Source organism: Crocodylus porosus, unplaced genomic scaffold (genome assembly GCF_001723895.1).
Source record: "Crocodylus porosus isolate Cpor-Errol unplaced genomic scaffold, CroPor_comp1, whole genome shotgun sequence".
NCBI classification, from domain to species: Eukaryota; Metazoa; Chordata; order Crocodylia; family Crocodylidae; genus Crocodylus; species Crocodylus porosus.
The window spans coordinates 9,555,425-9,583,410 of record NW_017728929.1 but is presented as its reverse complement, the minus strand read 5'-3'; the positions used below and the strand labels follow the sequence as shown (position 1 = coordinate 9,583,410).

The following is a 27,986-nucleotide window of genomic DNA, read 5'->3' as shown; positions in this document are numbered from 1 at the left end:
AGTCAAATTCTCTGGGCCCAATTAGGTTAGGAAATATGGATGATGCCTAACTTAGGAACAGGTTAGGACCTGCTATAACCACCTCCTCTGACTTGCGGAAGATCCATTCAGACCTGTTTCTTCGTTTCAGTTTGTTTGTTATAAATACCGTATGGTATTTCGTGGCTCTGCCATTGTGATCTCACAGAGGAAGGTGTCAGAACTCGCCAGTCAGGCAGTGGGAGGAGGTAGGGTTCTGGCTGCTCTGTGTTAGATACAAGGCTGGGCTTGTGGCTGTGATGCTGGGCTGGAACTCAGAAGAGCTGGGCTTAAGGTCTCGGTTTTGTCAGGCTTACTGTCTGACTTGGGCAAGGCACTGGGGTGCTCTGGGACACAGCTGCTGTCTGTAGAATGGGGCTCATAGGGCTTCCCTGCCTCGGGGGGGTACCTGTGAGGATGAGGGCAGTGCTTAGTTACTACATGAAGTGGGGACTGTGTAAGTGAGTAGAGATCACTAGACTAAATCCTCAACACCAGACTCCCTCCCTTCCCAGATCTGTGCTGTCCCAGTGGAAGGTGTGATGGACTAGGGGAGCCCAGTGCTCCACTGAGTAGCATCTAAGCCTTTGCATTTCACTCTTGGCTTCTCTTCCGTGGGAAAGTGGAGTCTCAAGTGACTAGTAACTCCCACATCTACAAGTGTGAGTCACTGTCAATGCTCCCAGGCTTGGTGATTAATGATTGCATCCTAGTTGATGTCATGGATCCACAATGAACTGATAGAAAACAATTTGGGATGTTATCTGCCCTTACATTTTCTATCCCCTCCCCAAAATAAAACAGTACAACTTTTCCCTTTTATGCATTAAGCAACTGCCACACTATCCTGCCTGGACCCAGAGAGCCAGGCCAGCTTGGGGACAGAAAGGCCAACTGTCCTTGCTTCCTTGTCTCCATGGTATGGAATTTTCTTGCTGTGTATGCTATTAAAAGGTGGATACTCCTAACTGCAGGGATCTGTAAATCCACACCCCCATCTCAAACAAAGGCAGGGCCTGAGAGAGGCAGCAAATCAGAAAGGGTTTGTAAACTTGCTATCTCCCCTGCTTTATTAGGATTTCTTCCTCTCCTGTGTGCAACTTGGCATTTCCCAAGACGGGAAGCAACTGTAAAAGAAAGTTTGAAGCAAAAAAGGGAGATGAACTGATAGTACTTTCCTGTCTCTATAAGTTCAGGGGAAGGCAAGAGAGAGAGAGAGGAGCCTGGGGCAGTAACCTGGATGGTGACCCCTTGGCCACCTGTCTTTTCTACACTTGGAACCAAGCAAAATCACGTCAGCAAGAGCTCTCAGCATGGAACTAACCCCTGGAGTCTGCAGCATGGATAGGAGGGCATCCCCAGTGCTGTAGCCCCCCCAGCATCAGGTACAGTGATGGACTTCTGGAAAGCACAGAAGTGGCTTCTGTTCCCCCTGGCCACTTCTTCCTGTGAGGGGTGGGACAGAAACCTTGTTCAGCTGAGTGAGGGGCACCCCCTGTAACAAAAACAGGACTTGGTGTTGGGTGCCAGCAACTTGGAAGGACTAATCTGGCTTCTGTGATTGCCTCCTTGTGTAGCCCTGCTGCAGATCAGGACAGATGCTTACAGGGAGTTGTAGAGAGGTTTCTACTGCAGCTTTTGGAACAGGAGCTGACATTTGCTTGGGAAGGGGGTTCGGTGTTGGGCTGCTCTGAGGTAACCTGGTGAGCTTTCCTACAAACATGTTGCTTCATGACTGATTGATTAAACTGATTCAGCATAGATGTGTGCTCCTTGACTACAGACTTAGCCCTGTTAAAGTACAACAGGCCTTTAATACTGCACTCCTAGCTGCACAGAGCTGCCCGATGCTAAAGAAAATATTGCCTGGAAAGGTTCTTATATTCCACAGGTATTCCCAGCTTCTATTCATCGACAGAATTTTGCACGTTTACTGGCTTCCTTCCTACAGAAAAAAACATTCAGTGCAGGTTTGAATACAGCAGTGCTGCAAAGCAGATCATCTGCTCACTTGCAACCCTATTCACTTTCCAAGGACTGCAAAACAGAGTGAGGGAGAAATAAATTGGGACTGAGCTTGGTTTCTAGGGTAGAATGTTCCTGGGTGCCTAGGAGGTTTGGACACCACAAGGAAAATGAGTGGAAATTGGCATCCACCTTCCCCGTGGGGCTGTGCAAAGTTCATTTCCAAGCATGTTTCCATTTGTCTAGCTTCTGCTTGTGGTTGAGACTTCTCATTATTTGCAGACTCCAGTCCACTCTTCCCAAGTTCTTGCCCGCTGGTTCTTTACACAACGTACATTTCTGTGCTGGCAGGTTAGTTTTATTTTTGAAGGCTGGATGTCTCAGCTTTCCTCTGGGGCACAGGTGGAAATCTGTAGCCCAACAGGAATAAGAGGAGAAATCATTTCCCAAACTATACCATTTCCCTGGAACGTGTGTTTGGTTTCAGGCTGTACTGGCAGGCACCTCTCACTGTCTGTTTCTCTTTTTCTTAAAGGCACAGTCCATAAATCCATTGAGTGCTAGCAACACCAAGAGGCTGTGACGTGGCAGGAATCAGCTCTGTTCTCAGGTAACACAAATATGCTTTGGTTTAAGTCCAGAGAGCAAGGGAGAGTCCTCTGAACTAGATGCTGCTGTCACCCAGTATTCTGAATGCAGCCAAACTTTTGTGTGTGTAAGGGTAGAGACCAACTAGCATTATAGAGTGAGTTCAACATAGGGTATCACACAGAGTGATGATGAGTGAAATTGCTCCATGAGGACCCCCCTTTTGCTCATGGTTGGCTTGCTATAATTTGAAGTGCATAGAGCTTTCAAGTGGCAGCGTACCAACCAGAGCACTTGGATAAAGTTATAAAAGCAATAGCTTTTACTTTCTTTCTGCTTCCCTTTCCTAGATTTGCCCATGTCTACGTGAAGTCAACACAACTTACATCTCCGATATGGATGGAGTCTGTTGTGTTTAAAAGGGGATTAAGTGACTGAGATTAACTTAGATGTAATCTACTTGCATAGTTTAAAATACAGCTATTTCTGCCAACACAGTACCAGGTCATGTTTAACATCAGCCTCTTTGCAGTGTTTTCCTATATGGTGCTTTTTCAAAACCTGGACAAAAGCCGAGACTTTCAAAGTGATTTATTTTGTGTTTCCAACCTGAAATGCCTGAAGGGATCTGATTTCCAGAAAGTGATGAACCCCCTCCCCTTCATAAAACCAGACCTCCTTTAAAGCATCTCACATTGAACACCCTAAGTCACTAGTGATTCTGAAAATCTTGGACATGTTTTTCATTAGAGGCACTTAGAGTAGCCTCCCTCTTATGCTAAGCCTGCAAAGAGCATATTTATTTCTCCTGTAAAATAAAATTTTCTCTACTCTCTGAATGGGGGAGCTATCTGTCTGTGCGAGCTACGTGCTTTCAAGGAACTGGACAAGGTGTGGAAAAGCCTTGGCAAATGTAACACGTTTGTTCCTTTGCATATGTGGGCATAAAGGAAGGAAGTGGTTGTAGTGGCATTAATTGCATGACATGGATTGTTGCACTATTCGTCTTCGCAATAGCCTAGCTGGCCCTCATTGCTCTTGACAGAAACTTTTGGTCCATTGAGACGCAACAGGCCCTTATAACAGAACTGATGCTTTCTGGAATACCTCAGGCAATTATCCTGTGGGCACATAGCCCTGAGACGAAGGCTTAGAGAATTTCAAGCCCAAGGGACTGTATTATAGCATAGGGGTTATAGCAACCTGCTGAACTGCTGCTACTGCTACGCCGGTTGAAGATTTCAACAGTTCAGGTGGACCTCAGCTGAAGATTTCTGTGGGGATTAAAGTTAAGTAACAGCCCCAGCACTTGTAAAACAGCTGCAATGAACAGAAGTGGGAGCAGCAGCCTTGCAAACTCAAAACAACCCAACCAATCTTTTGTAATCCCTGTTAACCTGAGATAGAAGAGAGTAGTGCCTACAACAGGATTCAGAGCTCTGGGACTGGGGTGGTTCAGTCAGCTTCGATGACTTCTGTCCTGTCTGTGCTGTGAGTGCTATTGCCCATTTGACTCCTCAGATCCCACATCAGGCAGGAGGATGCCTGAATTATCTTGCTGTAGCTCTCGCATCTCCAAGTGCTTTCTTAGATGGTGGACTTTGCACACACAGCACAGGTCATTTACTGCACAGTGGAAATAGTGGCACCTTCTTATTGTTTCTGAAACTTCTTGCCACAAAAGACGCACATCATCCTGAGGTTTGGGGTCCCAGTGCCGTATTCTTTCATTGGATAGAAAACTGGATGGATCACCAGCCTCAGAGGGCATCTATGCACATGCTCCAGTGTGGTGGGGGGCACTTTACTTAGAGTAGCTCAGCAGATTTGATTATTTGAGTCTGGTCCAACACATGCAAATTGGCACGCTTTGGAGCAGATTTCCAACACGTACAGGTGCCCAGAGGGAGGTAGTCAATGGCTCAATGTCTAATTGGCAGCCAGTGTCAAGTGGAATGCCCCAGGGGTTGATCCTGTGGCCCCAAGCTTGGGGAAGTAGTGAATACTGGAGAGTAAAGCTAGGATTCAGAGACACCTTGACAAATTGGAGGATTGGGCCAAAAGAAATCTCATGAGGTTCAATAAGGAAAAGTGCAAAGTCCTGCACTTAGGATGGAGCAATCTGACTGGCTGGGCAGCAGATCTGCAGAAAAGGACCTGGGGATTAATTACAGTGGACAGTAAACTGAATATGAGCCAGCAGTGTACTCTTGTTGCCAAGAAGGCTTACTGGGCTGCATTAGTTGGAGCGTTGCCAGCAGATCCAGGGAAGTGATTATTGGCCTCTGTTCAGCACTGGTGAGGCCACATCTGGATTACTGTCTCCAGTTGGGCCCCCCACTGCAGAAAGGATGTAGACAGTTGGAGAGAGTCCAGCAGAGGGCAACAAAAATGGTTAGGAGGCTGGGGCACGTGATTTATGAGGAACGGCTGAGGGAACTGGGTTTACTTAGTCTAGAGAAGAGAAGATTGAGAGGGGATGTAATAGCAGCCTTCAACTACCTGAAGGGGGATGGAATTAGACTGAAAAGAGGATGGAGCTGGACTGTTCTCAGTGGTGGCAGATGACAGAACAAGGAGAAATGGGCTCAAGTTGCAGCAAGGGAAGTTTAGCTTGGATACTAGGAAGAATTTGTCTCACTAAGCAGGTAGTAAAGTGCTAGAACAGGTTACCCAGAGAGATGGTGGAATCTCTATCCTTGAAGGTTTAAGACCCAGCTAGATGAAAGCCTTGGCTGGGATGATCTAGTTGGGGATTGGTCCTGCTTTGAGCAGGAGGTTGGACTAGAAGTCCTCCTGAGGTCCCTTCCAACCCTAATTTTCATGTGATCCCCCAGGCTTTGGCTTCAGTCCTAGGCAGGGTAGCAAAAGATCTTGGTTCAGTTCCTGTCTTTGCTAGAAAACTGTGGCACTCTTCGGCAAGTCACAGAGGCTGCTTACAGATGTAAAACAAAAACCCCAAAAAGGGCACTTTAAATTCTGTGCACCCCTGCACCTAGCTCAGCGCAAGCCCAGAAGGGGCAGTGCATTAGTTGGACCTGGCTTATGCAACATCTGTATAGATCAAGTATGTTAGTGGGCTTTTTCTGGCACTTTTATCTAATAGCTGATTGCATCAGCTTTAAATAAAAGTGACAAAAAGCCCCACTGAAGCACCCGATTTATATAGATGCTGCAGAGCCCAGTCCAACTAGCATGCTGCTGCTTCTGGTAAAGCAGTTTTGTTTTGTTTTGTTTTTCCATGTCTGTCAGCCACCTTAGTGTTAAGGCTGTGTGAAATTTCAACAGCTGTTTCATTTTGGAGGTGTTTCGGGCCATTTCGGCACCCAAAACACCAAATCTGAATCAAAACAGAAGGCTCGGAAATGAATTGGAAAGCTCCAAAACGTTTTAGAAATGAGAATTTCGAAGTTTTGGAGCCGGGCTTGCAGGGAAGCAAAAACTAAGAAGAGGAAGGGGAAGAACTGCTCTGATATTTACATCTAGCTCCCAGTTCAATTCTTCAGCTCTCTGATCTCTTCCCTCAGCTCTCTGATCATTTCCCCAGCTCTTACCGGGAGGACGGTCCCCGATCTGCACGCAGGGTTTCCGCAGGCTGCTGCTGCAGGCTGAGGCCCGCAGCAGACGCGCAGCGCAGCATGTGGCAAGCGTTGGGAATATTGTGGTGCTGCCGCTGGTCCCAACGTACAGCAGCAGCAGCCTGCTGAAACCCGGCATGCAGATCCGGGGGCCCAGGCCCCCTGGGAAGAGCTGGGGGAGTGATCAGAGAGCTGGGGAATCAACCCGGGGGCTGGGCAATCCCTATTACGTGACCTGGCGCTCTCTGCAGGAAGCGAGGATCTGTGCCAGGCTCTCCTCCCTGCCCCAGATCTCCCCTCCCTGAGGAGCCAGGTCACGTGGCAGGGCCCAGCACTGCCTCGCTGTGCGAGCTGGCTCCTCAGGGAGCGGAGATCTGCGCCGGGGTCTCCTCACTGCTGCTGCCCACCCCACGCAGCCCCACGTCCCTGGGGCAGCACAGGGCGGGCAGCAGCAGTGAGGAGACCCCGGCGCAGATCTCTGCTCCCTGCAGAGCCATGTCGTGCGACAGGAACCAGGAGACTTGCTCGCCACTCTGCACTGCTTCCCTGCCCCGCGACCTGTATAACGGATCCGAAATCCGCACGGGGGTCTCCTCGTCTGCACAGAGGGCAGCGGCCCTCCTCCGGATGATCCATCCAAAGCCCCATCCTGCTCCCAAGCCCCACCCGGCTGGCCTGGTGTCTCTGTGCTGCAGTTTCCCGTTTGGCCAGAGGGCTGGTGTTTTCCCCACTAGTATGCGCGGCTACGCTACATAATACACGCCCTCTCTTCTGAAGCATTTACAGGAGGTGCTAAAAAGCACTAGTAAAGAGTCACGTGCTATAATCAAAAGAAATCTCAGATTTAAGATGAAATGTGCATCCCCTGACACTGGCTTCAGAGCTAGCATGTACAACAATTCCCAGGCATACATGTTGTATGATAACAATGAAAAACAATTGTCTTCAACTACAAAACAAGAAACTTTAGTAGAATAAGAAAAACAGAGTTATCCCTAAATCAACTCTTTCTCCTTCCCCCTTTCTTCCCCCTAGCTCTCTGCTTAATTACAGAAGCTTCTAGCTACCACCTTTCCCATTAAAGATTTTTTTTTAAATCCTCAGTCCCCCAATCCTTATGATACCTGCACACTGTTTCTTGAACTGGTCTGATAATGAAGACACCAGTTCCTTTGTCCAGTGTCTCAGCCTGAAAGCCTTTGCTGCTGGCAATGCTACTTTCATAAATGCCTTTTGATGTCCTTCTAAATTATTAAAAATATTAACATTGGAATCAAATAAAGCCAAACTCATCCAGCAGGTCTTGCACATAATGAATAACTGTCAACTGAGCTGGCAGAAATACATTTACAAACGAGGTACCAAAATCACCAGTCTCCTTTCTTATATTTAAGCTGTGATCTTGGAGCAGTAACACAGCATGTTCTTTCCTTTTAGAGCCATATAGGCTGCTGCCCTGTGTTTCTTTATTATTTAATGCAAATGTATGGCTGAGCCTTTGACTACTTGGGGAAATACAGCTTTAGTGCAAGCCCTGCCTTTGCATCAACACCAATATTTCCCCAGACAATCTGCATTTTACAATATGTCATTCCTACCTGTGCGTTACTGAGAAAAACGCCTGCTGTCTGCTCCTTGAGCCCTGCTCTGTGTGGGAGATGAGAAACCTTCCTGGATACTGCTAACATAAGCATTGTTCTGCTTTCTAGCATGGCCTCACAGGGCTCTTCCAGTTCACGTCCTAAGAATCGCACTTGCAGAGAGCAAATTTCATCTTGTGCCAGGGAAGTGAAGAGCTTCAGTGGTGGTTAGGCCTTGTTCGAGGCCTTTTCACAGAGGGAGGTTCTATCTTGAATGTCCAAATCGGAAACTCCCTCCGAAATGGGGTGACTTATTCACATGTTGCCATGTCTTTGCAGAGAGATGTGCCTGTGAATGAAGTTCTGTATTTTTGGCTGAAGGCTGAAGTCCATGCTGTCCCCTTAATTACTATGTTAACACTCCCACCTCTTTCTGGGCAATTTGTTTGCCTTAATTGTTGAAGAGGTGAGTGAGCATTGTGTAAAAGTAGTTGGATGTGGATGTTCTTTGGCATGGGAGGTAACAGTTCCCTCTATTGTTCATTTGGAACTGGCCATCAGTATCAGCAAAATGAGCAGTTACATGGGGTTCCCATTTCAGAGAGCTCAAACTTATGAGCAGGAGCTCTCTAGTGATAGGGCAGGGAAGGAAAGGAGCAACTCACCCCCAGACTGCTCCTAGACCTTCATCATCATCAGAAAAGGTGATGGCCAGATCTTGATCATCTCTCCTTCTGGGCCTTAAGGGTGTAAGTCCTTGTTTGCTTGTTCATGTTAGATGGGGGCTTTGGCCTATGAGTGCTGCCTTGAAAACTTGCATCTTGCTGATTTGCCCCTGCATAGCAGAAGGTGCTGGTGGCATGAAGAATCGCCATGCCACGGAAGAAGATCAAAGATGACCGCACCCATCTGATCAGTGAAGACCAGGATGCTGGAGAGACCAGTTATGGGAGCCTGCACCGTGATTTTGTTGAAATCTCAGAGGTAGGCAAACAAGAGCTACCATGCAAGGATCAACAACTGAAAGGAAAGGGCTAGCCTGTTTTCTCCTCCAGCCCCCTGCCACGCAGGGAATCACTAGACATAGGGGTTGCCTGGAGAGTGTAGCCACTGCTCCTCCAAAGTGGTGGAGGAAAGAGTGACCTCCTTACCCTGTGAGGTGAGGGAGGAGCTCGTGTATCCAAAGGGCAAAAGAAGGAGAGGGAGTTCAGGGAAATCAACTGCCTCAAACAGTATACAAGCCAGGGCTGGGGCTGAATGCAGGTTGTGTTCTCTGAGGATCTGGGATTCCCTCCCTATGGCTGTCCCTGCACAAGACCCTGACTGCACAGTCATTTAGTACTTGTATAACGATGTAGTAAATGACTGCACGGTAACCAAAGTTACTGCACAGTTGTGCTGAAGAATGGCTTTTATTGTAACACTGACTGCGGTAGCTCGTGACCACTGCTCAGTAGTGTCACATCACATTTTCTGCCACACAGCGCTACTGCGTAGTGGTTATGGGCTACTGTTCAGTCAGGGTCTTGTGTAGATGCAGACTATGAGTATGATTTAGTTCAGCGTGAAGATCGCCTTTGGGGCAGTGGCACATGTTTACAGTAGGAGGACATTCCTGGAAGTCATCCCTATTCAGAGAAGACCTTAGAAAACCAGGTCTCTCTGCGGCATGGATTTAGAGGCTCCCAGGGCACCTGTTGTCAGAATTGGGTGTTACTCTCATGTCCTACAGCAGGGCTGTCAAGCTTTTAAGTGGCTGGGGGCCACATGCTACAGACGCCCCTGTTTATTACCACAAAGGCACCTTCCCCAACACTGTACCACACAGCTCCAGCCTTACCCTGGGCTCCCAACACCATGCCCCCTGGGGTATGCACAAAATGCAGAAGCTGTAGCCAGAGTGATAGAGGGAATCCAGAGGCTGCAACTTAACCCCTCACAGGCCACTTGTTGGACAGCCCTGTCCTACAGAAACCTGCCCTCAGCTCATTCGGTAGCTGTTGTTCCCCAAGCCCCATCCTGGGGGAGTGGTCCCAGCAGTGCCCAGGTGATACAAAAAAGCTCAACACAGTTATCAATTCACTCCTGCACATCTGTGATAAGATCTAAAAACCTCTGCGAGCATTACATGGCAGTAACAATTTCACATCACTCCTCAGAAATCTGCAAGTGCTGAGTGATTCTAAATCAATGTTGAACTGCAGCCACAGAGTATCCTGCATGCTATCCTTTTCTTTACAGCTCCAGTGTTCTTGTGCACATATACAGTGTGCAAAATTGAAACAGAAAAATCCCCTTTTTGTAGAGTGATTCCAGCCCCCCACAGCCCTCTGCCAACCCAGCACCATTTAGACAAAGTAGCCTCTAGTCTCCAAGGACTGTTCTGAGTTTTGTGGTTGCAAGGGGATGTGAGGAGGTTCATAACTGAGATGAGTAGCGCAGGCTTCTGGCCATGGCTAACAGGAAAAAGAATGACCATGAGCCCCTTGTGGAGCTGTGTTGCTAGTGTCATCAAGACGTTAGAAGGAATGAGAAAGGTGGGAAAAGGCTGGTCAAGGGCAGAAGGGAAGGAAACCCAAACATTACGTGCCAGCACTCCCCCTGCTTCCCACCAGTAGCTGTGAGCGGCTCAAGTGTTTCTGCTGGGGTATGTATCCAAGTCCTGATGCGTTCTGCTTTTTGATCGTGAGCTAATATCTTCTTCCTAGGTGAGCAACTCAAGCCAGGGCAAACAGGACACAGCAAATGTATTCAGCAATGGACACACCAGGATTGGTGAGAACACAATTTACCTACAGGGAGAAATACTGATCAGAGACAAATACTGGGTTGGAAACTGGGGCCCTGTTCTTTAAAAGGACACTTGCCAGCCAAAGGTGGAGGCCAAACATGTATGTTGAGATGAAGAGTTTAGAATGTGGTCTATATAGGTGCAGCTGAGGTGAACTGGTCCATGAGTGTAGCAGGTCTGGTTTGGTCAAAGAGGTCTGCAAGGCCTTACTGGTACCATCTGTCTTGAGAGCCGTTATCCTGGTGGCCTCTATAAGGCAGCACATCTTCCCATTATGATGCACCCCTTCCACAAAGGGATACGGTGCTGTTATTTTTGCAAGGTCCACTTTGCCATATTGGAAACAAGTTGGAGTTGGTACTGGCAGTTCCTCTCTGCTTAAGCATCTTTTGCTAGGAAGTTTGATTTGCCCCATCCTGATTCTGACCATAGGGTAAGTGTCCTGATCAGGCAGTATGATGGGCATTGCAGAGGTGTGTGGGTGGAGAAGGAGAGGAGCAAGAACAGGGCTGTCCTTGAGAGCACTGTAGATACAAGGACACTGACCCATCTGGGCAGGGATGTGAAAAATCTCTTCTTGTCCCAGACTTTGTCCTGGTGTGGGAAACAGCTTGCCGGGCACAGGAAGGCCAGGGGGTTGAAGGCAGCGACAGCGAGAGCACGGGAACCTGGTGGAAGACACATGCTGTCCTCCACAAGTTCTGGCGGAAGAAGTTTCTGAACAAGCTCCAGGCCATCGGGATCCGGATGGAGAAGGTAGGTTTCTGGAGCCCACACTTTCCAGCCCTATCCATCTGCCCAGGAGCCTTGCTGTGGGAGAAGGGGGAGAAAGGAAATGTCAGTCAGTCTTTCCTTTCCTACTCTTCTTAAGGGATAGGGGACCACCCCCAACCAGGAAGGGAAGCTCCTTATCCTGTCTCTGCTCAGTCCTGGCTTCTAACACTGAGGAAAGAAAGGCAAACAGCTCTGGGCTGCCTGATACAGTGGCTGCAAATGCAGCTATCTCTGGGTCACACAAGCTACAAACCACCCAAAAGACAGCAGGCTGTGGTGGCAAATCCAGTCCTCTCCCCACTGCTACAGTGGAGATAAGTGAACAGTCACCTCTACATCACTTTCCGGCAGGGGGGTTCTACTCATGTATAAGCAAGGCCTTGCGAACCATTTAGCCTGGTAGAGATGAGTCCTGGGCCCTGGCCATATGTCCAGCCAAGCTGTGCCAGGTCCAGGAGCTGGGGAAACCTACCCTTCTGTTCTGTCTCCTCATATGACATCTGCAGCACCCAAGCCCCTTCCAGTGAGTGCCCTGACTGGGAGCTGGAGACCAGTTCCCTGCTTCCCTAAGCTTGCAGCTGGACTGGCATGGCCCCCAGCATAAGGCAGAGCAGTCTTAGGGCAATGCACTTGACCCTGACCCCAGCCTGCCTATATTCAGCATACCAGTTATCCTTGACCAGAGGTGACTGACAATCTCCAGGTAGCTCTCTAGTCCCTTTCCACCAGCAGAGCAGCACCAGGCCACAAAGCCGGTGTTTTACCCTGTTCTAAAAAGTTCCCTTCCCCAAGGAAGGGGAAGTCCAAGGGCTGTGAGCCTCACTGATCCCATCACCGAGTTGTGAGCCCTGCGGGTCAGGTTGTGTAGGAACAATTGCCTGGTGGGCTCAGGTCAATATAACAGTGAGCTGTGTGGGTTTTCCCTCTTCCTGCTTGCTCAGGACTTGTCAGCTCATCCTCACCATGGAATGTGCAGCGGGTGGCTAACTAGTGTATGTCTGTGCCCCTTCCCTCCTGCCAGCATGTGGCCGAGGATAAGAAGAAAGCTGTGCACTACCTGCTGCTGAGTGCCCCGTGGAGCGTGCTGTGTTACTATGCAGAGGATCTCAATCTCCGGCTCCCCCTACAGGTGAGCATCAGGGTGGGGGCTGCTGTTCCCCTGCTTTGCTGTTCCCGGGACCTCACCCTCTGGACATAAGCATCTCAAAAGCATCCGTGGATGGGTGCCCCACTGCTTCACCCCCAGTACTGTGGGCCTGGGTTGGGGGGTCAGCAGGGAGTCTCTGCTGATGGCTGTGTGTCCTGTGCTAGGCCGTTTCTGCCCTGAGCTGCAGCACTGAGATGCAGGGCAATTCCAGAAGGGGCCAGGCAGACTTGCTCACAGGCTGGGCAGACTTGCTTATGGGCCATCAGTGTCACATGGGTAAAGAGCCCAGTTCTGCAGGCTTTGCTACCTCTCCCTTCCCCTCCCCTTCTGCAGCTTCGCACCTTGCTGGCTGGCCCTATATCCCTTCAGTGCTTTCTCATGCATGTTGTCACATGTCCTGCCCCTGCCATATGCCTCATCCACACTGGTACCCAGGGCCCTTCTCACTCCACTGTGCATGAAGCAGGCTCTTCTGCTCACTGCCACCCCTTGGGTGCACCAGCCTGTGTTTCCTCCCCTGCTGACTCAGTCCCATGCCACTGCTGTCCTTATCCTCCACCTGAACATTTCCTGTTCTGCCCATCTAGGCCCTGGCCAATCAAGCTTCAAACTGGTCAGCCCGCATGCTGAGGCGGTTGGGTATGCCCAACTTGCTGGCCGAGGAGGTCCCCAACTTACCTCTGGACCACTACACTTGCCAGTTTAAGGTGAACAAGTTGCAATGGTAAGAGAGCTGGGGCTGGGGAAGGTACTTGCTTCTTCCTCCTGGTGATCATGGTTCCTTTTTCCAAGAATTGACCTAATTGTGTTCCTCCTGCCATGCACCATGGAGAGGGAAGGGGCGGAGCATGTGCAGGAGCAGTAGGTACTTCCTGAAGAACTGGCTGCTTCCAGCTGGCCTAGAAAGCCCAGTCACCCCAAAGGGAAGCTTGAGAGCTCACTTATACAGCTTTCTGCCTTACCTTCCTCTCCCCTGCCTAGACTGCCAGTGCCCAAGGGCAGGAGCCATGTCTCCATCCAGCTCCTAGAGTCCTCTAGGGCAATGGTAGCTGCAGCAGCATGGCAGTAACAGTGATAAAATTGTGCTGGAGGAGGGGATGGATGGCCCTATAAGAAGAATGCCTTGGTGGAGGTGATGAGCAGAGCAGGGCTGCTCTGCGGTGAATCGCTGACTTGGAATGGATGGACTCTGGGCCTGAGTGACATCGAGGTACTAACATCAGGAGGTGTCATGCTCATTGGAACCCCTCAGACCTGTCACTTTCCCATCCTCCACCAATGGGCACTTGACATGTAGTAGCATATCACATGCCCGAGTGAAGGAGGCAGCCAGAAGCCTGTGGTTTATGTCAGGAGGGGAAAAGAAAGGAGCCATGATGGATTGCTGTTTGCATGGCACCTTAGGCATTTTGCAGCTTGTCTGGCACATTCCCATCATGGTTCTGCATGCCTGATTTCAGGTTCCTAGGGAGTAAGGAACAGGACAGCTTCTTCAGCAGCACACAGCGGCACCAAATAGTGAGTACCCAGCCATGGGATGGGGCAGGGGAGCCAGGCTGAGGGGAAAGTTAGAGGACACAAGGCCTGGGACTGAGATGGGGCCTTCCTGACTCCATTCTTTTCCAGCCTGAGAGTTGCCTTTGCATCTGTGAGCACAGACAAGAGGGCTGCGCATCCTGGTGGGGACAGAATGCCATGCGCAATCTCCAAGGGATAGAGCAGGTCTGGGACCCTGGTTAGGCTTAGGTTTGGGCTGGGTGTCCTCATGGAGGCGCAGGTCAAATTGGAAGGAGTCAGGGTGGCTTAGGAGCAGGTACCTGTGTTTCCTGGAAGCTGACATTCAAGCTGGTGCCAGCTCGGCCTTTGAGCAGGCTGCATGTGCTGGCCAACTTGGGGCAGCTTTGATCACAGTATGAATTGGTTGGGATTCTTTTGATGAAATGTTCTTTCATCAGGAAATATGGGTTCATTGGAACCCGCTGGGAAGAGCCTGGTGCAGCCCCCAGCCTTGGCCTGCAGCAGCAGCTTGCCTCACCCCACGTGCAAACTTGGGGGCACACATCCTCCTTGCCTTTCCGGAGGTGCATGCAGTAGTGGGAACCACCCCTCCCACTCCTTGCATCCCCCAGATGAGCGGCGGCTCCGTCCCACTCCCTCCCTCACTGCAGGGGCCTTGATTTGCACCCCTCCCCCATCACCCTACCCCTTCCCCCACAACAGACTTAGTAGCCAGGTGCCACTCTCCACACTGCAGGGCTGCATATCGGAATTGGATCGGTGTCAGCCAGTATGGCTCCTTAAAAATCAGCCATCGGTATCGGCTCAAAATCTCTATCGGTGCACCCCTAGTCTTGGCCCCAGGATGGGATTTCTGGTCAAAACAAGGCAGAGCATATAAGTCAGCTGTTGGCTGGCATACATACCTGCTCTGTTCAGTTCAGACCATGGCATGAGCCCCAGTCTCCCAGCACTCCCCAGGCAAGTGCTCCAATCACCAGGTGCTGGGGTGGGGCACTGTCCACCACCCACACTCAAACTGTTCCAATTAACAGGAGCAAGTGTTCACTGAAGCAAGGACTTGAACCAGATTCTCTCACTTTTCAGGCGGTGCCTGCCCCATACCATCTCCCTAATCTTTCACCAAACCTTTGACCACCAGAAGGTTGTGGTCTTGTTCTTGGACAGATTGAGAAACCCTTGGAGATCTCAGAAAGTTTCCCAAGAGGCAAGAGCCGTTTTCTGCTTGCCTCTTTCAAAGGCCGGGCTTGCAGCCCTGGTTCTTGTGAATGAGACAGCCCACAAGCTGATCAGCCCTGACAGCAGCTTAACAACAGTAGAAATGAGTTTACAAACTACAACTAAAAATCTCTTTTCTTAGTTGCTTGGTTTTCACTGATGAGGGAAGGGGAACATCACAAAGCCCATGAGCATCTAGTGTGGAATTCAGGGCAAAAAAAACAGTTTCCACCAGTACCTGCAGACTCAAATCTTTTTAGCTTGGACTGAATTTTATACTCCTTCCACCAAAATTTCGCCTTCCTTTCTGCAGGCAGGCAGCACTGGCCATGAGTTCTGAGGCACAGTACGACTGCAGTTCTTGTCACGCTCTCTTTGTTTCCCCCAGCTACGTGAGATTCTGGCCACAACCCCTTATGGCAACATCGAGGAGGGGCAAGTTGGGGTGGACCGGCTGCTGAACGAGGGTGTCTTCACTGCTGCCTTCCCCCTGCATGATGTGAGTCCAGTCTGGTTCCTGGGTCTCTTGGGGAGGCTGGTATGTGGTTACAGCACTTGACCCATATCTTGGATGCCACCTGGGAAGCTCAGGCTCGCACTGCCAGACCAGTTTGGTGCAGGAGGGGGCCTACTCCCCAGTCCTTGTGCCCAGCCCAGCCAAGGTGCTCTGCACAGACAGCTGCAATTTTTTGCAAGGGTCCACAAGGCTATATGAAAACCACTTCATCATGCAGTCTGGCTCACCTTGTGCTCACTCCCACAGGGCCCCTACAAGGTGCCACGAGAGGGGCTGGACGCCAATACTCTGAATCAGCGGCAGATCCTCTTCCAGTACTGGGCTTGCTGGAGAAATTGGAACAAGTACCAGCCATTGGATCACATCCGCCAGTACTTTGGCGAGAAGATTGCGTTCTACTTTGCCTGGCTGGGTGAGGACAGCACTCCCTGTGGTGCTCCCCGCACCCTACCTGAGCCCTGGGCTATGCCAGTACAGAAGCCCAGTGACAACTGCCCCGTTCCCTGGAGCCTGAAGAACTCACCCCATGTAGCCCAGTTGTGATTTCATAGCCTTCGGGCTTCTCTCAGAAGAGGTATGGGAGGAGAGAGAAGTGAGAGGAGAAAGGAACAATTTAAGAACCAGAGATAGGAGCACACCCAATGAACACCAAGTACTTCTGAGACAGGGGCACAAAAATACAGGATCTTGGTCTCAGTTTGTGCTGCCTGTCACTAATGCTTGGTGTGTGACCAAGATTTCAGCCAGTTCTCCTCAGCCAGAGACATAGTGGCTCCTACCCCAAGCCCTGTATTTGCAGTGAGACTCCAATGTCAAGGAAGTCTTGCTCTCTCTTCCCTTTCTCTTCAGGTTTCTACACTGGCTGGCTCTTGCCTGCAGCAGTTGTGGGCACCCTGGTCTTCATAATGGGTGTTTTCATGATGTTTGATGACATACCTTCGTAAGTGCCCACCTCCCTGCCTGCCCCTCTCCCATCCCTTCCTGCTGGTCTTCTCCAACCAGGAACATTATGGGTAAAATGCTATTCAAGGCCAGATATCTTAGCTACATCCTCTGTGGCCAGTCCATCAGGCCCTGTGTGACTCTTGCACACCATCAAACAAACCAAAGTGCTTTTCACAGACAGCCGTGGCAGGGGTTTAAAGAGAGGAAACTGTTTGCACTGAGGGAACAGAGCCATCCTGTGGAAGACTTCAGTTCGGGCAGGCTCCAAAGGGCTGCTGCTCTGTGCTACCTGGTGGGATTCCCAGCTTTGTTCCCTTGTCTTTGAGGGAGCTGCAGAGAGCCATGTGCTCAGGGCTTTGCCCCCAGGGGTCCCCCTGGAAGGAGCTGCAGTGATGGGCTCTCACAGAGTCTTTGTCTGTCCTCACAGGGAGGAATGAGGCCCCAGGGCTGGGCAAGGAGCCCCCAACAGCAGTGAGTGGAGATGCTGGTGAGGCCTGGGATAGTGACTGTCACCTGGCACTGATTCCTGTCCTGTTCTTGGTCCCTGGCAGGCAAGAGATCTGTGAAAGTGAGGATCAGTTCCAGATGTGCCCACTCTGTAAGAAGTGCCCCTACTGGCTGCTCTCCAGCATCTGCAGCATGTTCATGGTGAGAGCCAGGGCTCAGCTGGGTCCATCTCACTGTGGGGCCAGGTCTAAGGAGCTTCCCACCAAGAGTTTGTGTGTTCACCAGGACCATCCCAGCCTGACTGGGAGCACAGTGGGAGGGGTGGTCACTGAGCTGTTAGTACAAGCCTTAGGCACTGGTCTGCTCTGCCCTTTGTCATTAAAGGAAGCTTCCCAGCACAGGAATGTACGCCAGAAAGGAAGCCACCTTCTCCCAGTCACTCCTCCCTGCCACTCATGTCCTGCTCCATTGCCAGTTCCTCTTGCCCTCATCCTTCTCTGTGCTCTTTTGCATCTGTTCCTGGCCCTCTGCTTTGCTGATGCTCCCCTAATTCCCACCCCCAAGCCCCTATTCCACTTTCCCCTCATTTAATTGCTGTCCAGTTCCTTCCATCTTTCTTCTGTCTTTGCATAGGCTGATATAGCCAACAGCACGTGGGTCTCACTGTGGTGGTTACGTTGGTGCCTCCTGGTTGGTTCTGTCTTGCACATGGGGTAGAGCAACAGCACTGAGTCCAGAAAGTGCTCCTGTGGGCATATGTGAGGCACTTAAGGCTGCGTAGCTGGTTCACAGTGCAATGGGACCGTTGCTTGTCATTGTGCTGAGGTACCCTTCTTTGCCCAGCCAGTCTCCCTGCTGCTCAGAGTGGCTACAAGCTCTTATGCTACAGGGAGTTGGGGACTATGAGGCTACCACTGCTGTACCCACAGCAAACCTGCTTTGGGCAGCCCCTCTGTGGATGTGAATGGTGTAGAGCTGTTGAATCCAATCCTACTGCTCCCTGCACAGGGTCTCCTCTCCCACACTGTGGGATGAGAGTGAGGGGACTGGCTGGAGGGAGGGGAAGCTGACTCATCTGCTCACTCCTCTCTACAGGCTGGCCGGCTTTTCGACCATGGTGGGACCGTCTTCTTCAGCGTCTTTATGACCCTGTGGGCAGTGATGTTCTTGGAGTACTGGAAGCGGATGAATGCCACCCTGGCACACCGCTGGGACTGCTCCGACTTTGAGGATATTGAGGTACAGGCCCTATGTGACAGCCAAACTGCTGAGGCCTAGTGAAGCAAAGCCATGATGATGCCTTTTCCCTCTGCCCTAGGAACGGCCACGCCCCGAGTTTGTTGCCATGGCCCCCATGACGATGAGGAACCCTATCACTGGGGTGGAGGAGCCCTATTTCCCTAAGCGGAACCAGATCCATCGCATCCTAGCTGGATCAATGGTCATCATCATGATGGTAAGGGTATGGTGGGCCTTGTACAGAGCACGGTGGCTCAATGTATGCCTGGGCCTCCTCTCTGCTGCCTAGTTTGCTTCTGGCTGCTCCTATAGCTCTGTAACTTCTGCCAGTAGGATGGAGTTTCCCTATAGCCAGGAATGTCCACAGGGGTAATAATGGAGCAGTTGGGTGAGCTCCTTGCCATGGTTGTGTTTGCAGATTTCAGTGGTGGTTATGTTCCTCATCTCCATCATCCTCTACCGGGCCATCATCAGCCTCCTGGTCGCCAGTTCTAGGGACTTCCGCTTCGTGGCATCAGTAAGATGGAGGACCACCCTATCCCCCTCCAGCACCACCCATGGGTCTAGTAGACTCGCTACAGTCTCTTGAGCTTTATGCTTCACTGTCTTCTACTCTGCTTGTTTCCTTTAGGCATCACGCATTGCCAGCCTCACAGGCTCAGTAGTGAATCTCATTTTCATCCTCATGCTCTCCAAAATTTATATTGCATTGGCCCATTTCCTGACCAAGTGGGGTAAGTGACAGCATTGACCTACAGGGAAAGTTGCACAAATTTTTCAGCTATTTTTCCCTACTTGGTCTGATGTCCTGCTCCCTTATGTCTTGTGTCCTGGAGCCACAGGCTCCTGCACAGCTTGCTGGCTGTGGGGAAGAAGGGAAGGAAGAGAGACTGTCCACCAGGATGGAAAGGTTCCTTGGGAGAAGGACTGGGTTCCTGGGAGAGAAGTAGCCTGAGGGCTGCTCTGAAGCATCCCTGTGAGAGAAACTAGCTGCCCCTGGGAACCACAGAGCTCTGGGCCCCTACTTGGACCCAGGCTGCAAAAGCCTGCTGTCCTTACTGTGGCATGAGTGCCTGCCAGGGGTAAGGGGGTGGGGAGTTGAGCTTTCATCTCCAGCCTGCTGCTTACTCCATAAAACAGAAGCTTCTTGAAAGCCATGAGTGGGGAGAAAAGCAGAAAGACCAAGAGGCAGGAGCTGTGAAAGGAGTGGAAGTGCTGAGGGAAAAGGAAGTAGTACCAGAATGGAGAATGAGTGCAGGTGATCCAGGGAAAATATTGGGACAGTGGTTATTTTAGACAGTGCTATCCTGCCTCCCACAAGCTAGACAATGTGTGGGGCAGAACATGAAGTGTGGCAGTCCTACTTCTGGCAGGGTCAGGGTTGTACGTGTAGGGGACCTGGAAGTGACTGAGGCTTACTGACTGATTTTCCTTGCCATGCACTTTGTCAGAGTTGCACATCAATGCAAGTGTCGCTAGCTGAGAAACGTGCAGGCAGGCAGCTGTCTTGGGCAGGGGGGTGCTAGTACTGTGCCTTGTCCCTTGGCAGCAGGGGAGCTGGCAATGAGCAACTGGCTTTAACAAACATTTATCCTAGGTTGGAAGTGTGCAGATAGCATGGACAGTTTTACCCCCAGTCCTTTCTGGGGAGATTTGCCACTGGATTAGGTGAAGTTCATTCCAGTCCAGGAGTGTGCAGCGAGCAAGTGTAGTTGCTGGTTACCCTGGTTATAAGTGTTTTGTCTGCCCACATCCATCATTAGTGAACAGCAGGGAAACACTCCTGCCCTATTTGAGTGTTGCCCCAGCAGTTTGGGTGCCTGACAGCTGCTCTGTGTGTGTTTGCCTTGTCACAGAGATGCACCGGACCCAGTCCAAGTTCGAAGATGCTTTCACCTTCAAAGTGTTCATCTTCCAGTTTGTCAATTTCTACTCCTCTCCCATATACATCGCCATCTTCAAGGGCAGGTGAGGTGTCTCTGGGGGAGGGCAGCTCCATCCATGCAGCAGGGACCTTCCCCAGCTCCTGCTTCAGGGGACTCTGAAGTTCCTCCCTGTGGCACTTGCCTTTGGTGACTTGTCCCTGAAGCTTGATGTCAAAGGGAGTGACAGGCAACCTGAAGCACTGCTGCCACCCAGAGGCACTACGCAGCATTGAGGGTTCCCACAGAAGCCTTGGAACCCTAGGAAAAACTGGGAATCGGGCTTCTATGCTCAGTGGATCACTATGCAGCCCTGTGTCCTTCCCAGTTTTAAGGAAAGATGTAAGAGAGTGGGGTGACCACATAGCCTGCATTTAGGTTGTGGAATCTCCTATCCAGGAGGGCTGTCTCAAGCAATGTAACAAGCACATAGAAATGCTCATGCCCTTACTGGAGTCCCACACCTCAAACAGGCTTCTTCTGGGGACAGCCATGGTCCCCACTACACCACTGTGCATCGTGTCTGGAATGTGGCAGCTGCTGCAGGAAGTCAAGCTGACCATGTGGGTGCCCAGTCAGAGGTAGCTGTTGGGCAGTGCTTTGGGTAGATGGCAAGCTGAGAGCAGGGTCCTGTCATATGATGTGTTGCACCCACACTAAGGAAGGAGCACACAGCCTATAGAGCCAAGAGGCACAGGCTGAGGGGAAACAGGCAAGCAAAAGTGAAGTGATTCACCTGCTATGCCAGCAGCAGAGATGGGGGTGGAGGTAGCACATAGCTCTCCTGAGCTCCAGCCAGTGGGAGGAAAAGGGTGCACAACAGGCTAACTGAAACCCCCCTTGGAGGTGATGAGCACTGAAGTGCCATCAGTGCCAACCTGGGTACCCTCTGGAGGCCACCTGTTAGGAGAGCTGGGCAGGGAGGCACCCTTCTTCTGCTCTGTTAGGTAGAAGGGGTGTGGGTTATGGAGAAATACTGGCTTCCCCATGGCTGGTATCCTGACATCTGGAACTAGCTTCCATTCCCATGCAGCAGCAGGACGGGCCTCAGGCACCAGAGCAACAGGTGCCAGCAGAGGCAGGAGAACATGAGGGAGTCAGCCTGGTTCTGCTCAGCCCAAGGCTGAGGGATGGGCCAGGGCCCCAGGGTCTGGAACAGCCAGGGAGGCAGTCCAGCTGGCTGGGGCAAGTGAAAACGGGGGTTAGGGCTGGCTTTACCACTCTTTTTCCATCCCCATTCTCCCAGGTTTGTCGGCTACCCAGGGCACTACGGGACGTTGTTCAGTGTCCGCAATGAGGAGGTACTGCTTGGCCAAGGCCTCATGGAGGAGGGGCAGCACAGGAAGGGTGGAATATGCACCCTGCTGTGGTGCCAGGAACTCCCTTGCCCGACTTCCCCCCACCTCTACATACAGCTCTATGGCAGGATCAGGCCTCTGATCCCTGCACTGATCCATGGCCTTCCCAGAGCCAGGAAGGGAGGCTTTGGTGGGTCTCATACCAGGGCAGGGCTTCTGCCTGGCACCCCAGCAAAGGGTACACACATGCTCTCTAGGTACCTTCTTCCTTCTGCACGTTCTGGCAGCCGTACACATGAAGCCCACTCTACTGGAGGGTCTGAACCTGGGGCCCTTCCCACCACCAACGGGGCAGTGCTTGGGGTCCTTCTATACTTGCCCTAACAGCAGCCAAAGTGAGGTACTGTGGTGGCAGCCAGGCTCAGCCCCTCACTTGAGTGGCTGCCACCTCCAGACGCAGCCTGTCTATCCAGAGGGAAGCAGCAATATCTGAGACCCCTCAGCTAGAGACGGGTCCACTTGGCCGTGGTCCCTGCAGTACCTATGGCCAGCCCAAGTGCTGAGACCAGCTTCTCAGGGCTTCTTGCCACCTCGTCTCCATGCTCATCTGAGTGAACATCCCTGATGCCATGTATAACCTCTGTACAGGAGGCTTGTACTAGGGGGTCTGTCCAGCCATGACTCCATCCATGTCAGAAGTGACTTTTCCCAGGGGAGGGGGAAGTTCATGTTGGGATGAAGCCAGCCGAACCCCCTGCTGACATAATTCCGAAGCTGTGGGGAGCCCAGCTTCCAGCCCCTGCTCTGGTGCCAACTAGTCCATGTCCTCCCATGCAGTGTGGCCCTGGTGGTTGTCTCATTGAACTTGCCCAGGAGCTGCTGGTCATTATGGTAGGAAAACAGATGATCAACAACGTGCAGGAAATCGTCCTCCCGTGAGTACCGAGCACAGCCAGGAGCAAGGCCGAGGCACCAGGGGAAGGAGGAGGGGTCAGAAGCTGGGACCCAGAGGTAGGGGAGCAATGGACCGTTGCACTGAAGGGAGGTACTGCCAGACAACCCCAAGCTTTGCCCCAGGTGCCATGCTAGGGCAGCAGGGACACGCACTCTAGTGGGACACCTCAGTGCTGAGGCATCAGCATGGTGAGGGGTTTGATCAGGGCAAAGCCCTACATATTCCCTACATGAGTCTCATCGGCAAGTGGGTGGCGGGATCTTCTGCCCCACATAGGCCGACTCCTCAGGCTGCTAACTGAGGGTAGCATCCTTCCAGCTGTGGCACAGACCCTGGCAAGGGCTTCCTTTGCCCAGCTGTGATCTGAAAGTGCCACTCAGACTCATTCAGCTGGAGGCCTGGGCCCAGCACTGCCCCTAGGACAAGACAGGCAGCTTCCAGCCATGTCTGCAGGGGCCATACCCTGCCCGTGACTGCTCCTCCTCCTCTGCTCCCCCCCACCCCAGGAAGCTGAAAGGCTGGTGGCAAAAGTACAATCTTCGCTCCAAGATGACCAGCAACGAAGCCTCCTCAGCCCCAGTGCCACCAGTGCCCTGGCAGAGCAACTGTGAGCTGTTGGTGCCTGAGGGGCTCTTCGATGAGTACCTGGAAATGGGTAGGGAGTAAGGGCAGGGGAGGGACTTGCCCAGTAGGGCCATGGCTCCCTGAACTAGAGGTTCCTTGTGAGGGGGAAGGGTGCAGTTGGCCACACAACTGCACAGTGCCCTTCCTGGCCCTTGTGCTGGGCACTTAGTGGAGGCACCATCATCTGTGTCCTCAGGATGTCTCCCAGCTCTCCCACATTCAGCTCCACGGCCCCAGTCATGCCACCTATGACATGCTCTGCCCAAGGCACGATGAGGCAGATTGCTGGGACAGTTGAAGGTGGAGACAGCTCCGCCCTTGCTGGGGAACCCTGGGCCCCGACAGATTTCTTCTCCTTCCCTGGCAAAAGCTGAGCTCTTGCAGTACATTTCCCCCTCAGCTCCTGTGCAGTCCTTGCAGCTGGTTTCAGACTCAGAAATATATTCCACAGGAAACCTCCACCCCAGGCTTGGTTTCGCCCTGGCCTCCAGCCCAGTCTGCTCCATGTTCCAACTTCCTCTGCCACAGGCTCCTTTCACCTCCTTTCTTGCCGGTGCCCCAAGGAGCCAGCTGCAGCAGCGAGTCAGCACCAGCTGGCTTAGCCCAGGGGTAGCAAGCATCATAGGCTTCAATCAGGCCAGCGTGCCTCTAGGCAGGAACAAGGAGCAAATATGCTCTCAGAGACCTTTTGATCAGAATGTATTTCCCAGGGATTTCCAAGTCTGCCCTTTGGACAGCAAGAGAGGGTGAGGAGGGAAGGGGGAAGCAGAGCACCCTTGGTAGCAAGAAGTTAGAGGAGATGCCATGAGCGCTGCTGTAGGCAATCAACCCCCTTCCCCACTCTGTTTCCCCTACCCCATGCCCTGATGGTCTTTTCCACCCACACTTCATAGTCCTGCAGTTTGGGTTTGTCACCATCTTCGTGGCTGCCTTCCCCCTGGCACCCCTCTTTGCCTTGCTAAACAACTGGGCGGAGATCCGTGTAGATGCACAGAAGTTTGTCTGCGAGTACCGGCGCCCTGTGGCTGAGCGGGCCCAGGGCATTGGCATCTGGTTTTATATCCTGGAGGTCATCACCAACCTGGCAGTCATCAGCAATGTGAGTGGTGCTAGCAGGAGCCCAGGGGGGAGGGAGAGAAACTGGCCATCAGAGGCAGCTGCTCAGAGTTGGGGTGACATTCAGTTGATGCACTCAGGTAGGCATCTGGGGTCTGGTCTTCCTTTGGAAGCTGCAGGTGGATCCTCAGTGTTCCTTGATCTTTGTTAGTGGATTAAACTAAAAAAAGCAATGGTGAAATCACACCCCAGGTGGTGCCAGGCTGTAGATGCAATATTAACTGTGACAAGTTGCATGCTGTATCTGATGGACCCATGAGCTGTGGTGCTGCCTCACTAACCTAGAGAAGAGTGGAAGAATTAGCCTTCCCTATCTCCCAGCTCCTGGATCCATGTTACCACCCCACCCCTTTTATTGAGGTGATCACAACTGCAGCTGTAGAAGAGTACAGCTGTTGAGCAAACAGTGAGATGAGAAGTGCTAGAGGAGGTGCCTGCCTCTGAAGAAGGAATGGTTCCAGCTGTGGGTGGTAGGAAGGTGTCAGCCTGAAGGGTTTGCAGTCATCACTCCAAGGGTCCATTGTTGGTAGCCAAGGACAGGTGTGCAGACCGTAGGGATAGTGTTGAGGCACAGGGAAACCTGCCTGGAGTTTGTGCCATGTGTACTCATCCCAAATGAGGAGGTTCAGCCACATACAGTCTCCACAAGAGCCACATGCAGGCACCTTATAGCCACGCAAGGCTCCAGAGCAACAACATACAGGCCAAGGCTCCGCAATATGAAGCTGCCCCTTGGCCTCAGAACCCCACATAATCATGTTTCCCTCCTCTTTTCAGGCCTTCCTGATCGCCTTCACCTCAGACTTCCTACCCCGGCTCTATTATCAGTACACCCATGCCACCAACCTCCATGGCTATGTTAACTTCACCCTGGCATATGCCCCGGACACCTTTGTCTCCCAGTACAACATCACGTGCAGGTAAAACGCATCTGCCAGGGTTCTTAGTAGAGCCACCTGCTAAGGGAGGCACAACCATCTGCTTGTTTGTGCACATTTGGATTTTTCTCTTTCAGATGGCTACTGGCCTTCTCCCTCTGTGCTCCCTCATACTTGATTGTTGGGGGAGCAAAAGGTGGGCTTGGGAATGATGTTGTCTGTGTCTAGGGGACCCAATTCCCATTGGGGTATTTGAGCATGTGAAGACATTAAAGAGATTTCTGGTGGATTACTGCAAATGCTGCCCCTACCATCTATGCTGAGAGGAACCCCAGAAATTCAGTTCATTGGGACAAAAAGATGTATCCCATCTGTGTCCTCACAAGAATATAAGAACTGCCATTGATTGGGTTAGAACATAAGAAATTAGGCAAGATGAGCCCGTGTCTCAGTGACAGAGAGTGGATACTGAAAGAGAGTGAACAGGATATGACCAAGGCTTTTTTTCCCCCCATTCCTTTCCCACTTGGAGCCTCCAGCATTGAAGGTCTAGGAAGTTCTCATTCAGAGGCTGTAGCCCTAACTCCTGTGCTCAGTAACCATCAATGCCCCTTTCCTCCAAGAATTTGTCTAACCTCTTTTTAAATCTGGCTAAACCATCCAGGTCTTGGGGATTGGCAATATGGTCCTAGACAGCCATTCATAATATAGCTGATGGAACTGGTGCCAATCCTGGAGAGGCAAATATACATGTAGAGGGGCATGGGCTAGTGAAGAAAAGATACCAAGATACTTTGTTAATTAATCCTGATGCATGGTCAGATATGCAAACTAATTTGCCTCTTGTGACCAAGTCAAAATGCCAGTGGAGGCAGTTGAAACTCTAATCTACAGGTGAAGGTAGGTATTGGGCTTCTCTTTCCCAGCTGTGACTGGATGCTATCTTCCCAGGTACCGGGCTTTTAGAGAAGCAACCGGCCAGTACTCACTTGTCCACTGGAACCTACTAGCCATCCGCCTGGGCTTTATCATAGTGTTTGAGGTATGCCCCTCTCCTTGTTAGTCTGATACTCCTTCCTGTTCTCCATGCCTCTGCTCAGATTCTCCAGGACACTTGATGTCCTTCGCTGCCTTGTTCCCACTGTGGGTAGATGTTGCCCCCCCCCCCCACTTGGATACTCCACTTTTTTCAAGTCTCTCCACTGCTCCTGGGCTCTGCAAGGTTCCTAGGGTGATTCCATGCTCCTTCTCGCTCCTCTGGTCTCATGTTCCCCAAACACAGTCAGCTGTGTTACCAGCCACACCCTATTCTTTTCCAGCATGTGGTCTTCTTTATTACTCGGTTGATAGAGCTGATGGTCCCTGACCTCCCAGAGTCGGTGGAGATCAAGGTGAAGCGTGAACGTTATCTGGCCAAGCAGGCGCTGGCTGAAAACCAGGTAAACATCAGGGTAGAACTGGCCTTTGCTCTGTAGGTTTCCTTCAGGTCAGGGGAAGGGGATGCTAGGAGGAGCATTAAGCCTCACATGACAGCTTGTATTTTTCCAGAGCTTATGGGAGATGCATGTGCATGCAGCTTTTCCCATTTGTTCATTCATTAGTCCTTTCTCTTCCCACCCATGTCAGACCTGCTGTAACCCAACACCCAGGCTTGTTCCACTGCACCCTAAGCCTGGAAACTCCAACCTCTTGTGTGATTAGTTCCAGCACTGCAGACTGGGTGGGTGCAGCCACAGCCCCTGGTTGTAGTGCCAAATGCCTGCAAGCACTCAGCTGCACATCAGTGCAGCCCCTGCCAGCACTCCATAAGCTCACTGGCATGGAGTATGCCCAGAGTCCCTGCTTCTGTTTGCTCTTGCCCTACCCCCAGAATTCAGCAGTAGGGGAAAGGAGGGGACAAGTGGCTCTGTGAAAGCAGCAGCTGAATATTGGTGCTGTTGTCACTTGTCCCCTCCTTTCCCTTGCTGTTGAATCAGGAGGGATGGGGGTAGCAAGGCACAAATAGCAACAGCCTCCAGAGCTGCTTGAAAGTGAGGACTCTAGGTAGAGCCCATGCCAACCAGTGGGGACCTCAGGAAGCCCCCCTACACTTGCAGAGCTTACTGTACCTAGGGCACACAGCCAAAGTGGGGATATGACTGCATTGCCACACACTTCCAGGTCCACACCTGGTATCATACATCCCCGATAGTCCTTGCAATGCAAGGAATCTAAGAATATTCTGAACCCCAAAGCAGACAAAGTTCTGCTATGTAAAACAACCTACTCAAAATGCAATTACTGACTGATGCCTTCCCTGGGGTAGGTCCTTCTTGAGGCAAAAGGAGGCCTATCCAAATCCAGCACAAAAGCAGCAGCAAACAAGGACTGGGAGGCAGCATAACTATGGGATGGCAGGGAGACTGTCACAGCATCACCCACTCAGGAGGACCAGCTGCTGTAGCAGCCTTGTTGAAACAGAAAACAAGGCCCCACAAATGACAGCCACTCCTCATCAGCTGCAAAGGGAAGAGTCATTCAGCTCTATAGCGTGAAGATGTGGTAGTACCCAAGGTTTTGGAAAGATGAACTCAACTGGTCTCCCAGCTTGACCTGGATGTTCGTTGAAGTTCTTTGCAGACAGCAGAGGAGTGAGAACCTATACAAAAAGTGAGACTTCAGAGCAAATTAAAGGCAATTACATGGATAAGTGAAATGAAACGGTGCCATCATTCACTATTTAATTTGTGCAGTCACCCAAGTACAGCACTTGGCTCTTATGGCCAAGGGCTTCCCTCTGCATAAAGCTATGGTCAGTCTGCCTTCCAAGGCAACTCATTTTTAGACAGGAGTCTTGTCAAAGAGGATCTTGCATTACACTTAAGGCAG

At 51.4% G+C, this 27,986-nt stretch overlaps 1 protein-coding gene across 4 annotated transcripts; it reads left to right on the top strand.

Moving 5' to 3' along the window:
- Positions 1-87: 87 nt before the first annotated feature.
- Positions 88-27,802, top strand: ANO7 (anoctamin 7). Of its 4 annotated transcripts, none has more exons than XM_019543019.1 (25): positions 88-227; positions 2,519-2,593; positions 8,576-8,713; positions 10,438-10,504; positions 11,107-11,276; positions 12,316-12,423; positions 13,029-13,165; positions 13,902-13,959; positions 15,566-15,676; positions 15,941-16,106; positions 16,544-16,634; positions 17,191-17,287; positions 18,182-18,325; positions 18,405-18,542; positions 18,744-18,842; positions 18,957-19,059; positions 20,182-20,293; positions 21,494-21,548; positions 22,383-22,480; positions 23,007-23,155; positions 24,018-24,223; positions 25,018-25,160; positions 26,070-26,160; positions 26,438-26,557; positions 27,424-27,802. In XM_019543019.1, exons 3-25 carry the CDS (start codon positions 8,603-8,605, stop codon positions 27,499-27,501), a joined length of 2,652 nt encoding a protein of 883 aa, XP_019398564.1. In that variant the 5' UTR covers positions 88-227; positions 2,519-2,593; positions 8,576-8,602; the 3' UTR covers positions 27,502-27,802. The 4 variants fall into 4 exon arrangements, with proteins under 4 accessions (XP_019398564.1, XP_019398566.1, XP_019398565.1 ...); XM_019543021.1 differs by having other exon boundaries at positions 8,573-8,713; XM_019543020.1 differs by lacking the exon at positions 88-227 and adding an exon at positions 1,036-1,403.
- The last annotated feature ends 184 nt before the right edge of the window (positions 27,803-27,986 follow it).

What these genes read in the sequence shown, in the direction of transcription:
- ANO7 (XM_019543019.1), top strand. Translation starts at nt 8,603, where the DNA reads ATGCCACGGAAGAAGATCAAAGATGACCGCACCCATCTGATCAGTGAA. An exon ending in TCGGGATCCGGATGGAGAAG is followed by an intron (nt 11,277 to 12,315) that starts GTAGGTTTCTGG and finishes CCCTCCTGCCAG; the next exon opens with CATGTGGCCGAGGATAAGAA. An exon ending in GCACACAGCGGCACCAAATA is followed by an intron (nt 13,960 to 15,565) that starts GTGAGTACCCAG and finishes TGTTTCCCCCAG; the next exon opens with CTACGTGAGATTCTGGCCAC.